This window comes from Cibotium barometz, chromosome 1 (genome assembly GCF_041138505.1).
Source record: "Cibotium barometz isolate CiBa-2024 chromosome 1, ASM4113850v1, whole genome shotgun sequence".
Taxonomy (NCBI): domain Eukaryota; kingdom Viridiplantae; phylum Streptophyta; class Polypodiopsida; order Cyatheales; family Cibotiaceae; genus Cibotium; species Cibotium barometz.
The window spans coordinates 18,278,259-18,291,425 of record NC_141046.1 but is presented as its reverse complement, the minus strand read 5'-3'; the positions used below and the strand labels follow the sequence as shown (position 1 = coordinate 18,291,425).

The 13,167-nt window shown below is 44.7% G+C and overlaps 1 protein-coding gene across 4 annotated transcripts in view; it reads left to right on the top strand.

The window, feature by feature from the left end:
• LOC147641680 (uncharacterized) overlaps positions 1 to 12,869 on the top strand; it is a 131,985-nt gene extending 119,116 nt beyond the window's left edge. Inside the window, exon 10 of one of the 4 annotated variants that reach the window (XR_015265889.1) lies at positions 12,402 to 12,525. Coding sequence is in view for 2 of the 4 variants with exons in the window: in XM_086798339.1 (XP_086654465.1) it covers positions 12,388 to 12,522 (135 nt within the window). In the remaining 2 variants the exon portion in view is untranslated. Of the gene's footprint in view, positions 1 to 12,387 lie in introns of all 4 variants that reach the window. The other 3 variants (XR_015265888.1, XM_086798346.1, XM_086798339.1) reach the window with 3 other exon arrangements.
• The last annotated feature ends 298 nt before the right edge of the window (positions 12,870 to 13,167 follow it).

Here is a 13,167-nt window from a genome sequence, read left to right as displayed (position 1 = left end):
CGTCATTTTTTTTTTTCCAGAAAGAGACTTCTATTAAGTATGAGAAAAACATACAACAATCACAGCTATAAGCCGGAAGAGAATAGAATCACCCCAATATGTAAGGTGATTTCAACCACTGAGGAGCATCATGATGCCATGTAAGACCTGTGGTACTAGAGGAAAAGAAGATGCCATGGTCCCATTCCCGCATAAATATCACACGCTTCGCCTGCGCAGAACGAGAGGGCCCCTGAATGCGAGCCCAAGTAGCCATGAGAGTGTGGATGATATCACTCCATATAGTACTAATGCACTGAGACCCAAAAATCTGGACACCCTCAATAGCCTCCGTGCATCTAGCTCTCCAGATCTGCCATGGTGTAATACTGGCAATAATCTCCCAACTGGTGTCAATCCTCTGTCTAAGGGGTGTATAATCAGAGTGAGGAACATCTTGCAATAAACCATGCTGGGCAATACCTCTACGAATGAAAAAAACAGAATCTGTACCACTGCCCTCATAAAATAGTTGCGGACCGGACTGGGAGAGCCAAGCAACTGCCCCCCAAATCACATGCATGGCTCGGCCACTCAGTTTGCCCATAAGTTGGGCTACAGGACCCCAAATCTGCTGTGCAATGCTGCACCCCCATAAACAATGTTGTACAGACTCAGAATCTACGGCACTTCTAGGACCGGAAGGTGCTACACCGAAAACTGATCTCCACTGATTGGTGGGGAGACCACCATGTAAGAATAACCAAAAGAAATGAGAGATCTGGTTCCTTCTGTATGAGTGCCAAAGTCTATGCCAATATCTGCGCTGTATCACTGGAGAAATATCATAGCTCTCTCAATGAGGCTTGAGAGTAGGGATCCTATGCATCTGTCGAGTGAGGAGAAGCCTGGCATTCCGAAGAGTGAAACTGAAAAAAGGAAGGCTTTTCAAAGGATCGAAGGCATCAATCCACTCCCACTCTCCTGGATCCCACTGAAGATATCTGATAGGACTGCCACCATATAACCGCAAACACCAAGAGCCATGAGTCACTATCTGAGGAGAAGGGTCAATGAACCAGTGCTTCCCCGAGCGACGAGCAATCCTCACTGGACTAAGCCTAGTGTTTGGTATGATCTCCTCCATACTACATCTCCTCAATCTCCCACCAGGCATGATAGAATACATGAGGAAATCTATATCCTCCTGGACTGGCAGAGCAATGACCTGCAGAGGTATGCCTATCCACGAAAAAACTCCGAGCCAACTCGGATGATAGTCTCCGTGAAAGGTCCCAGAAAGCCACTCATGTAGAATAGCTGCATCAATCTGATCAATACGAATGCGAGAGTCCCTAAGATGCTAAGTGGATGCAACTCTCCGATCCTCCGGAAGACTCTTAAAGGTCTTCCAAGCAAGAACTGTGTATGCGCATCTCTCCCATCCTGACCATTGCATATAACGAGATGCACCACGTGGCCGACCAGCCTCATCCCTAATGAACTCGTTCCACATAATAGGTTGTCGGTCAGCCTCGTCCAAAGACCTAGGAAAGCCTTTGTCGCAAAAAATATCTCATGCTTCTCCATGCTCTGACAATGGCTGCAATAAGAGGGGAAGATGGTGCCCTAATATCAGCCTCTGTGAACAAAAAACGTGTGTTGGGCATCTAGTCTCTCCCGACCCTGGGTGTACATCTAGAAATCTGAGAGAAGAAAAAATCCTTCCAAGGCTCAATGCCTGGTAGGAAACCTCTGACCACAAGTTTGCAAAGCAACGCCCTCCATTGAACATCCGGATCGATAATATTCAAGCCCCCCTCTCTTTTGGGCTGAATAACTGTGAGCCAAGCTACCCTGGCACGAGTGTCTGAGGTGCCATCCAAGCCCGACCAGAGAAAATTGCGGATCAATCTCCGCAATTGGCCAATGCACGCACGAGAGAAGCACCAACAAGAGGCAATCAACCAAGCTAAGGCAAGCAAAACCTGATTAGCCACCAAAGCTCTAGAGGCTAAATCTAATCTTCTGAAGCTCCAATGGAGGAGCTTCTTCCGGATACTCATAAGTACCGGAGCAAATTGCTGTGCAGGAGAAATATCAATCCCAACTTGGCATCCCAAATATCTAGCAGTACATCCTCTGCTGATCCAAGTAAAACCAAGCTCTGCACCCCAATCAACTCTCGGTGAATCACTAACCCAAAAACCAAAAGATTTGTGCTAATTAATGAGTGCCCCTGCTGCCAAACAGAACTCCTCTAGTGCTACCCGGAAGGAACAAAAGCATATATGTGAAACCTCCAAAAACAGGGCTGTGTCATCAGCTAACTCAGAGTCAACCAACTCCTCGTGACTACGAAGAGGCAACCTCAATCCTGAAATACCAGCAGTGGAGCGGAGAAAGATGCTCATGGCCTCTACAACTATGATATATAATAAAGGGGCTAATGGGCAGCCCTATCGTACTGAGCGAGAAATCTGAAACCGCTCTCCTCTATCACCGCAAGCAAGAACTCTACTGTGGGCATCACGATACATGCATGAAACTCCCTTGATCCATCTCTGAGAGGAGCACGTCATATTGGCGGAGAATCTCTTGGATCTGCCTCTATCAAATGGAGGGTCGTGGTGCTCTAAATTGAGGGCGTCTAGCCTACAGGATAGATCGGGCTCGTTTACTGAGAACTTCTCCAGGGCATGGAGCTGAAGCATGGGTATGGGTGGTCATCTCTGTTGTTGGAGCTAAGGCATTGATATGGGTGGTGGACTCTAATGTGGATGCTTGTACTGTGAAGGAATCTGTGATGGCTCCCTGAGAGGTGTCCTCTTGAGATTGCTTCGGTACCGAATCCTTCTCGGAAAAGCAGTGGAATCCCCCCCATATCTTACGGTAAGCTGATCAGCTAAACATATAGTGTGCCTCTTCTTCTACCTCTCCCATGGTACGTACTTTGCATATCCTCTCATCATGTGAGATATCCTTCTCGGAAAAGGCAGTGGAATTCCCCCCAACACCACCCCCCCCCCCCCCCCCCCCCCCCCCCCCCCCATCTTACAGTAAACCGAGCAGCTAAACATATAGTGTGCCTCTTCTTCTACCTCTCCCGTGGTACATACTTTGCATATCCTCTCATCATGTGACTCTGAGATATCCTTGGCTCGGCCAATCTCTACCTTTAGGTGGTGGGAGGATATCTTGAGCTTGGCAATCATGATACACCATTTGTATCTGTATGTATCTTGGGATCTCAAAGAATCCATCCTCAGAGAATCTCAAGAAGTGATCTCTATAGAACTTACATTTCTTACCAATCTTTGACAGAGATACCCATGTCTGATGTATGTGTAGTCCAAGTAGATTTAATCGGATGATCTGGTTGATCTCTTGACATGAGAGGTCCAGGTAGGGGGGGATCTGGGCTGTACTGAAATGGGGGGAGACGGTCCATGCAGCCCATCTCACTTGCTATTCCTCTCTTGATGTAACTGCATAGAGGACTGCATTGCTAGGCACGGGAGGCGGTCTTTGTCAAGAGTGTATACATGCTGAATGTTGTAACTGACAGTCTGAAAGAGGGCATCTGTAGCCACTGGGGCCACCCAAACTCTGCGCATATAATGTCATGTGGTAGTGATGGCTTACCCCTGATCATTGGTGACAACATCATCACTTGGAGCCCCTGAATGTTCCTCCACTCATCCTTCCCTCAGCCTGGCCCCCAAAAGGATACACCATACATAGCTGCAGGTTGTACTAAAGTGTTATAAAGAGCCAACACTTACTACGGGGCTCTTGTAAATGTTCCTAAAAACATTCTCTCTCCAAACATGCTAGAGAGGCAAGCCCCCTCGCTAGTCGAATGGTGAAGTCTAGGATATGTGAACCATAGAGTGCCTCCACAATGGAGAGAGAGAGAGAGAGAGAGAGAGAGAGGTATCATGTTACCGTCTGCTAAGGCTGAATGCGGCCTATGAGACCCATACAAAGGCATGTCATGCATATACAAAGGAGAGTTAGCAAGAAAGTATCTCAGTGGTGGGAGAGGCGGACTAAGCAATGCTTTTTTCCTTCTATGAGAGGGAGGGTGTGAATTTTGCGTTCTTCCTCAAATAAGTGAGGAAAACATGTGCAAATGGTAGCATAGGTTGGGCATTTCAAGAGAGAGAGAGAAAAGAGATAAACATCCATGTGAGCCAAATATGACCCATGGGACCAGAACACAATGATTACCAATGGTGGTTTCAAATCGTAGAACAAAAAGAAAGCTAATACAATGTATCCTTTAAAAGGGTTGGAATCTTACATGAAAGGTTGTTCATGGTCTTTTTCTTGGGTTGAGGATCTGGAGCTCATGAATGATTACCCTTCCTAATTGATAGATTGCCCACTTCTTTGACTTGTGGGTTGCTTGGACTTTTTTTAAATTATGTTCCTTTTGATCAAGTTGTTAATGTAAGCTATCAATTACCCATAAAGACATGCCCTTATGTTTTTTTGTTGTTGAGATGGTCTCGTTGGGAGAGTAACCAGTGCATGATTCTAACGTTTTATATTGATGCTTTGTATGGTCTCAATGTTCATGTCAAAGAACCTTCTTGCTCTCATGCAAGGAATCATAGAATAGTGGAAAACCACTTATCTTGGATCATGGAAGTCCCAATTTGAGAGGCAAAAGAAGCCAAGAGTGTCAATCCCTTTTGTTCGAATCCTTCCTCTACTCTCAATCCTCCATGGCAACCCTTCCAATGGCGAAGGTTAAGGTGGAAAGCCTGAACCACTCTGTACTCTACTCTAGCTCAATCACTCTCTCACTCAAGTTATCTAGCATGCACACTCAACACACCACAAGCACTCACACAAGCATGCATACCACAAGCAAACAAGAGAGTAAGAGCTCAAGAGAAGAAGAACTCTTTGCAGAAGAGGAATAGTTATTCTCCCCTTTCACATTATCAAAAGTTGTATATGTACAAGGGGCTTTGCCGCCCAACTCAAGTGGGTGCCCATGGCCTATCTCTACTAATACATATAAGTCTTATGGCTAGGCATTTGTTACATCATTGGGCCCTTCATAATGTGAATTGCTATTAGGCTATAGGCGAGGATTTAAAATGTACGGAAAGTGTGAATAATCCCCCATGCCTGGTCCTGCTTCCATCTTTAACTTTCATCTTTGTAAAGATCTCTGCATGTGAAAGTGTTGCACTGACTTTAAACGTTGACGTGGCTTGCTACTGTTTTTGGTGAACACAAAGTTATAGCCAAAGAGGATGAACTCGGAGTAAAACATCTCTTTGAAGGCTCACATCCTGTAGGTTTTTAGGAATTAGACGTGTGTGAACAGCCCATAGATCTAACAGAGAGTGGGCTCAATGTTGAGGTCGAAGGCAAGGCCTTGTACGTGGGATTCATCGTATTTGTACCATTGCATGCGTGTCTTCTCCTCTTTAGGATCTTGGAGGAATATTTGAATGGTATCCAAGAATTTGATGATGCAAGCTTGGATTGCGATGTCGGGAACCTCTCCTGATAGGAGTTGATAAACTGAGTAATTAGCTTGCACATCTAGTCTTCTGTTGGGATCATGCTGAAGGACGGTGATTCAAACTCCAAAAAGTTAAGAAGCAGCAGGTTGATCTTCTTTTTGGTTTCATTCTATTTCCAACACATGCACCTGCATTGTGGCATATACATGGGGCCGTTGGGCCATGTATTAGCGCAGCATAATATGTGGCCCAAAAATCCTGATTCTTCAGGTAACGGAGCCACCATCTTGGTTTATTCTTCATTTCTGCATTGTTGAATGCTCTGTCATTGGCAGGCCTGGTGTATCCTCCTCTTTCTTGTATTGGAGTTTGCTACAGCCATTCCTTGAAAGGCTTTTCTAGGTAGAGCTTCCACATCATCGGCAGCAGGTCGAGCCTGTGAATTGTATGGATGGGCTCTCTACAAGGAAGGGACTTAGCAAACTTTTAAATAATGTCATCGCAATTGCGGATGGCTGGTAGGTGCAAGAGGTGCCATGTGAGTTCCCCTAGTGGTCTTTCTTCGGCTTCAAAGAAGAGGTTAGGTGGGTTGGATGTACCTGGGAGGGAACCCTGTACCCATTGAGACATGGTTCTCTGATGTAGCGTTGGCAGAACTTCACCTTCTTCCATTGGCTTCTGGGCTTCTCTCGGCTATTGTGGCTCGTCAATGGATCATTGTTGAGGTCAAGGAAATCAACGTCTTGGGGCCCCTCTTCTTGTTCCTTATCAGCCAGGTGGGATGACTGAGCGCCCTTTAGGTGGTTCTTCAATCACTTTGTCGGAGGGTGGCTCCTTGTCCCCTTCTTCTGTGTCTTTCTCTGCATCTTTTGGGTCTTTGCCTGAGCCCTGAGGTCTTAGCCTCCTGACTTGTGGAATTTGTTTAAGTATTCTTTCTTATCAAGATTGTCAATGAAGTCCAAGGCCTCATCTTCTTTCATCATGTCAAATGAGGGATATGCCACATGGACAGTGGTGAAAAAGAAGGCATCAACTTCCTTTTGCACTTCGATTTGGGCCACAATACGGTGGTAGAGAACTACTACATCGATTGGGCTATAGGTGGCAGGCAAGGGACCTACCTGCATTGCTTTGTGTGTGGCCCACATTAGTGCCGAGGCCTTCTCCATGAATCCATTGCATGGCATGGTCCATTATTTCTGCAAACTCGGCATTCAGCAATATGTTGCCTCTGCACATCAGTGCACACTTTCTTCTATGCTCTGCTACATGCAAGGCATTCGTGTCTCTGGCCACTGTTGTAAGTCTTATGACTTCTTTTTGTTACTCACACTGAATCTATCTCCTTCCCCCCCCTCCCCGACTGACCTTAGGCCCAAGATCCTCCCATAGTTACTGATTTTCCACCGCCCGTAGGCGATGCCGCCGAGGAAGCACCAGGGGGGGTTTTGAACCTAGGACCTCTAGGTCCTAGGCAAACACCTTCACCACTTGAGCTATCACCTCATTGGCTGAATCTCGCTTCTTTTGTGGATTGCCTATGGCTTTGTCCTCCTTCGTGAGTAAGGATTTATGAGCTAGGAGCTAGGAAGAGAGCCTATCTAGGTTTAGCCACATGCTGGGCATTTGCTTCTGATTGGGATCTTTCCATCTCACGGATGGTTGCCAACAAAGCATCCCTCGTCCCCATGAGCTCATATTTCTAAGCCTCCAGTTTCTTCTCTTGCAGTATTGGCACTTGTTGGGCATTCTCTGTAGACATTTAGGCCTGTATGATATGCATTTGAGATGACTGTGCCACATAATGTTGGATCAACTCAATACATCCTGCCTAGACGTTCGGTTGTCCTTGAGCAATTAGCCATTGGCTTTCATAAGGGTCCATTGGGCGGTTTTCTTGGCATTTGGGGACAATGGTACCACCATCTATGTAACTTGAGGGATAGGGTGTAGCAGGTCAGACCGCATACACATGATGCCCTTAGGCATTTCTTTCTCTGCACAAACTGCCTCTTTCTCATGTTGGCTGCTGCTGCTGCCAATCTTAACTGTTTTCTCTATTTGTGCTTCCTCCTTGCCCTTCCCCTTTTGTGGCGGGTCCTAAGAGAGGGTTCTCTCCGATACCTGACTCTGAGACCATGATAAGATCTAGTCCTCTGAGCACAAACCTTTTCTTTCGGATCTTGGCTCCAGCGAGAGCCCTGCTGTGGTGGTATGCGGGGTCTCTTCCACTCTTCTTTGGGGGTGTGGGAAATGAGTTTTTAGGGGTGGAAACGGCCATTGTGACAATATCACTTGGGAAATGAGAAACAGCCATGGAAACAAATGGGGCCCTGAAACGGAGAAACGCGTTTCTAGGGATTGAAACGACCGTTTCTTGTGACTATTGAGAATGACTCGTTGTCCATGCTAGCCCTAGAAACTGAATCAACCTGGAAAGCTTTGGTGGTCCTGTCATATGAATCCATGGCCTGGAAGCAGCAGAGATAGTCCATTCCCCATGGATGCAATATGAAAAAATCTAACAAGCCCACTTTCTAGAGCAGCTGGCTGGCTTTTGCATCATCCAGCAACAAGTGGTGACATTCGGGAGATGGGATCATGGCATACTAGTGCTTTGTTGTAATGGCCATCTTTAATATGGAATCTGAGCACAAAGCCTCCCACTTTCTCCAGCCATCTGTTTGGAAGCATCCCACCTTATCTGCGGTGATAATCTGGTACAGGAATGTAAGGAGGTACTGGCTCCTTGGTCACTGGTTTCTTTGTCTTGCCGGTCTTTCGAGACCCGACAGTGCTTCCTGCCACACAAACATGACTGCTCAGTGTTCTATGAGCTTGGCTACAGGCGCATGGCTGTCTGGCAACCCTTCAATGCAATTTTCTATGTTCTTATTCAAGCATAGCCCTCAACTGTATGCATTCATTCACTACAATGCAATTGGAAACAACCAATCTGAATATGCATGCCTGCAGCCTTTATGTGCAAATTTTGGCAGAGTTCCTATTATGGGGCTGACCCCATGTCAATTCTGTGAAATGCTTTCAAGCATACGTGTCCTGCACCAACCTAGGAATCAAGGCATACTCTTCCTCCATGTTACCCATGGGAGCTATGCTAAATTCTGCTGCAAGAGCAATTACCTTTTGTTTGGAAGTATCCCACCTTGTCTGTGGTGTAAATCTGGTATGGGATGTAAGGAGGTACTGGCTCCTTGGTCACTGGTTCCTTTGTCTTGCCAGTCTTTCGAGACCCGACAGTGCTTCCCACCACAGACATGGCTGCCCGGTGTTCTATGAGCTTGGCCATCCTATCCATCAGGATTGATCCATCACTACTTTCGATCCCTCGTCCAGAGTTATTTGAATCAGAGGTCCCAAAACATCTTCAATTTCATGTAGCTCGGATCATCCCTTGGATCCTTGGTTTGTCTGTACTTATTATCTCTATGAGCTTGTGATGCTTTTTGGGATTTCTCCCTAAGTCCTTAAGATTTGTCAGTTAGGACTGGCCCGTGTAGGTTTTCTACTCCCCATTCTTCTTCTATGGTGATTTGAGTGGAGGAATCTAGAACACCCTCAATCTCAAAATACCATGGAAGGTCCTTTGGATCCTTCTCTTTTGTTTCTTTTACTCCCTTAGGACCTGGGAGTCCTTGGTCTGATTGGTTTGTTCGATTTGAGGCTTGCTTGCCTTTCCTTTGTTACTGTCTCTGTTCCTTCTTTTTCCTTTTTTACTCTTAGGGGATTCTGATGTAGAAGTTGTCGTGAACAGCTTCTAGGATGGCTCTCATTGGGCAGTCGGCCACTTTGTGAGGGCCTTACAAAGCATGCCAAGGGAGCTCGCCTTGGTGCATTGACATCCCTTGCTTGGTAAGCTCCTGATGTTATTTGCATTAATGTTGTCATTTGGTGTGTGTCTAGTATCAAATGTCCTGGTTGGGCCATGTGGCACTCACTCCTTGGGTGGGGTATTCCACCTGGAAATTCGATGGGTTAGGAGGTATAGAATCAGTCCCAACAAGTCTCATAGGAGTTGTTCCTGGCAAGGTTGATTGAGTGGTAATATTGAAGGTGGGGAGGTGGAATCTCCATGTCCCTGTAAGCATTCCTAACGAGAATTGGGTTCCTATTGCCATAGGTGGCATTAGTACCACTAGCAGGTGGTGCTAGCAAGGCTAATGGTTGGGGAGGCACTGGTAATGGTGGCACTCCCGGTAGTCTCATCATTCTTTGGGCATGCTAGCAGTTAGATGATTCATCACATATCTTCTGCAGTATCCACACCACTGATTTTCTCTTGATCTAAGAACTAGACATCCATGAGCCATGTGGTTGCTTCTACAAACAACACACCACATCATTTCTTTTCTAGGAGCCAAATGAGGATGGCCAGCCTTTCTTGGTGCTACTTTGATTACTCCTTGGAGTCCTTTGATCACAACATTTGTTATGTCTTCCGCACTCTTGGGCTCTTCAGCCTTCTTTGAATCCTAGCTTTTGGTACTATGCTTGGTTTGGCCAACTAGTTTAACCTTAGGCTAACAATAGAGGGGATGCCCGTAAAGTTATCGTCAAAGTCTATGGCATCCAAGCAACACTCCACTAGCATTTGTCAATGCCTCTTGGCATATAGCGTATCATTTGCATGCTTCTCAATCCTTCTAGGAACAAAGAGATTACCCTAGTTTGGCTGAGTTTCTCCTCTGTTGTTCAAGTTCTTGAGACGATGGATGCAGTCTCTCACAGTTTTGTGTTCAAGCTGGTTGAATTGATATAATTGTGTTACAGAGCTATGGTTAACACACCTGCCTTGGAGAAACCCATCGTAAACACTTCCTCCGATTCTTCCATGGTTTCTTTTTGTGAATCTTCGAGTATTTGAAACCAAAGAAAATTATTACTTTCCAGGGTCAAGCTAAAAGAGTCTATCTTCATTCTAGGATCGATCAAACCCTTTCTGTTATACAGATCTGCTTAAAAGCAGCTAAATGGTTATATTCCGTTGAACTTGTAAACTAGCTTGGCTATGAGAGAGGGTTTATCCTGGGATGACTTTACCTCTCTCATCCCCCTTGTGGGTCTAACTACTACCGGAATGATTTGTCTCTCATTCCATGGGCTACATGAGCTTGGGCACTTATTTCAATCGATTTTGCTATTGGCTCAGGGCCAAATATCAGCCATGTGCTTGGGTTCAACTCTGGGATGTACCTAAGTATAGGATGGTCTCGTATAAGCATAGACTGGTGCCCCAAAGATGCTTCTCTTGGTCGCTCAAGAGGTACAAAGCCTGAATATGTCATAGGGTATCCATATACTGGTACCCTAGGAGCTACTAGTACTCCAGGAGTTTAAGGCTCTATATTCTTGGCTCTTAACTCTTACAGTTTCCCGTCCTAAATGGATTGGTACTACAATATCAACAACTGGGTTTACCAATCTAGCTCTTTCTAAAGGTGTAGTTTCTCGCCTACTACAAAAGCTAGATGCTCCTCCCTTATAGGGTCTAATGTAGAGGGAAGTGTGACCTCGGCTTCAGGTTTGCGGGTAGTTTCCTTTATGGAATAGAATGAAGTGTGACTTCAGCTTCAGGTTTGCGGATAGTTTCCTTTGTGGAATAGAATGAAAATTCCCCTCTTGCCATAGAGCTTCCTAGTCTTGAAGTAATTTCCTCAAAAGAAGTCCTTACTTCTCTTGGCCTCAAAGTTCTATGCTCTATATTTGTATTGGATGGGATGACTCCCTCTTGCCGAGACCTTTCCATGCCTCTTACTTCTTCAACTGTTCTTGGGATGTACGTGTTACCGTCCTCATCCGTGTATGTAGTTTGATCACTAGTTGGATGATAACACACCTGCTGACTGAGGGTGCATCTAGAAACTTATGGTTTCCAACCAAATCCCTCTGTACTATGGTGATGGTGTAGAGGTTACCAAGAGCATCCTCATATATGCTATGTCACCTTGATTGGATCAAACTCTCCTCAGAAAGAATCTATCCACTACATTTAGAGGCTGAGCCTTGACAGGCTCCTCTGTGCGAGGCTCTTGAGGTTTGGTGGACTCTATGAGGTCCTTGTGCTCCATTTGGCACACCAAACGACCTAATATTGGAGGTGTTTTGCGTGGGGATATACTTGTTCCCTTCCATATCTACATAGAATCTGTCCATCACGCTTAGCAACGATGACTTTTGGGTTGTCTAGGATCTCTGGTTCACGATGACTTGGCAATGCCGGAAGTGAGACCATCGCTCTCCAAGAGCGCCCCATTATGGTCAATAGAGATTGGAACTTGTGTAGCCTTGACATAACCATGTAGCACATAGGTTTCACTAACTGATCGAGTCTGTGCTTGTTCCCCCTCGTTCTCATGTGTCTCTCCAGTTTCGTGAGCTACTTGAGCCCTTTCAGCCCTTCTTGACAATTCATTGTGCTCATTAGAGTCCATTCCTACTAACAAAAGCTCTATAGAGTTTATAACCTGCAGTAGTGATCTAGTCTCTTCTGTTGTGGAGGACTCTTGGTCTGCTTTTGAGCTAGTGTTCGTCGCTGGCATAATCAGGGAGGTTAACTCTGTGTGTTGTTCAGTACCACTCTCTAACGCCGGAGTGTGAGACGAAGTCTTGTATTTGAAGGTCAGGTTACAATAAGACTAAGCAATGAGAACTGCACATTGCTAACTGCAAATGTAGAAGCACCTAATCCAACGCCTGAATCGTTTCTTGAGGCTCTCTTTTTTAAGTTTTTTTCCTTAAGTTTGATGGGTTTTTTATGGTTTTAAATTATTATTTTTTCCCAAGTATCTTTTCACACCAAAACAGTAAACAAACAGATAAATGAATAAAAATGTGCAAGGTGCATATGAACATTGCAAATATGAATATAATATGTCTTTGTGTTTATGCTTTCTAAAAGTCCAATCGAATCAGCGATCTAGATCTGGGATTTTTAACGATCAACGATCCGGTACACAAACAATCTGGATCTCGAATCAACGATCCGGTACACAAACAATCTAAAATTTGGAACGATCCTGACCTTGCAAAATAATCCGAAACAAGAACAATATAAGAGTTGTATCGACGATCTAAAGTAGACAACGATGGATTTACACAATTCCAAATTTGATAATCTGGTATTGGGATCGACAATCAGAACTTGTGGTGTGGGATCAATGATTAATAGAGATAGTAGTTGGTAGCCATTCTCAGTGTACTTTTTCAAGTACAATAGGTTTAAAGGTTCCTATTGTACTTTCCCAAGCACAATAGGGATCTTTACACCACTTTATACTCTCTTACAAGAGAATATTTGATTTGTATCATTGATAATCCCTTTTTTAAGCTCAAATGTGTGGATATGAACTTCAACCTTCCCCTTCTTTACACCACTTTATACTCTCTTACAAGAGAATATTTGATTTGTATCATTGATAATCCCTTTTTTAAGCTCAAATGTGTGGATATGAACTTCAACCTTCCCCTTCTTTTAGCTCATGTGTGTGGAAATTGGAAATGAATGTCATTTACCACTAATTGTCCTAGAATAGTAACTTTCAATTCTAGTCACAAATGATTTGAACCTCGGATCGATGATTCAAATGCTAGACAAACCAAAATTTAGTCAACAATACAAAAAATCTAGAGAGCAAAAATACATGGTTTTTTTTATACTTTGGCTTTTTCAAGGTTTTTA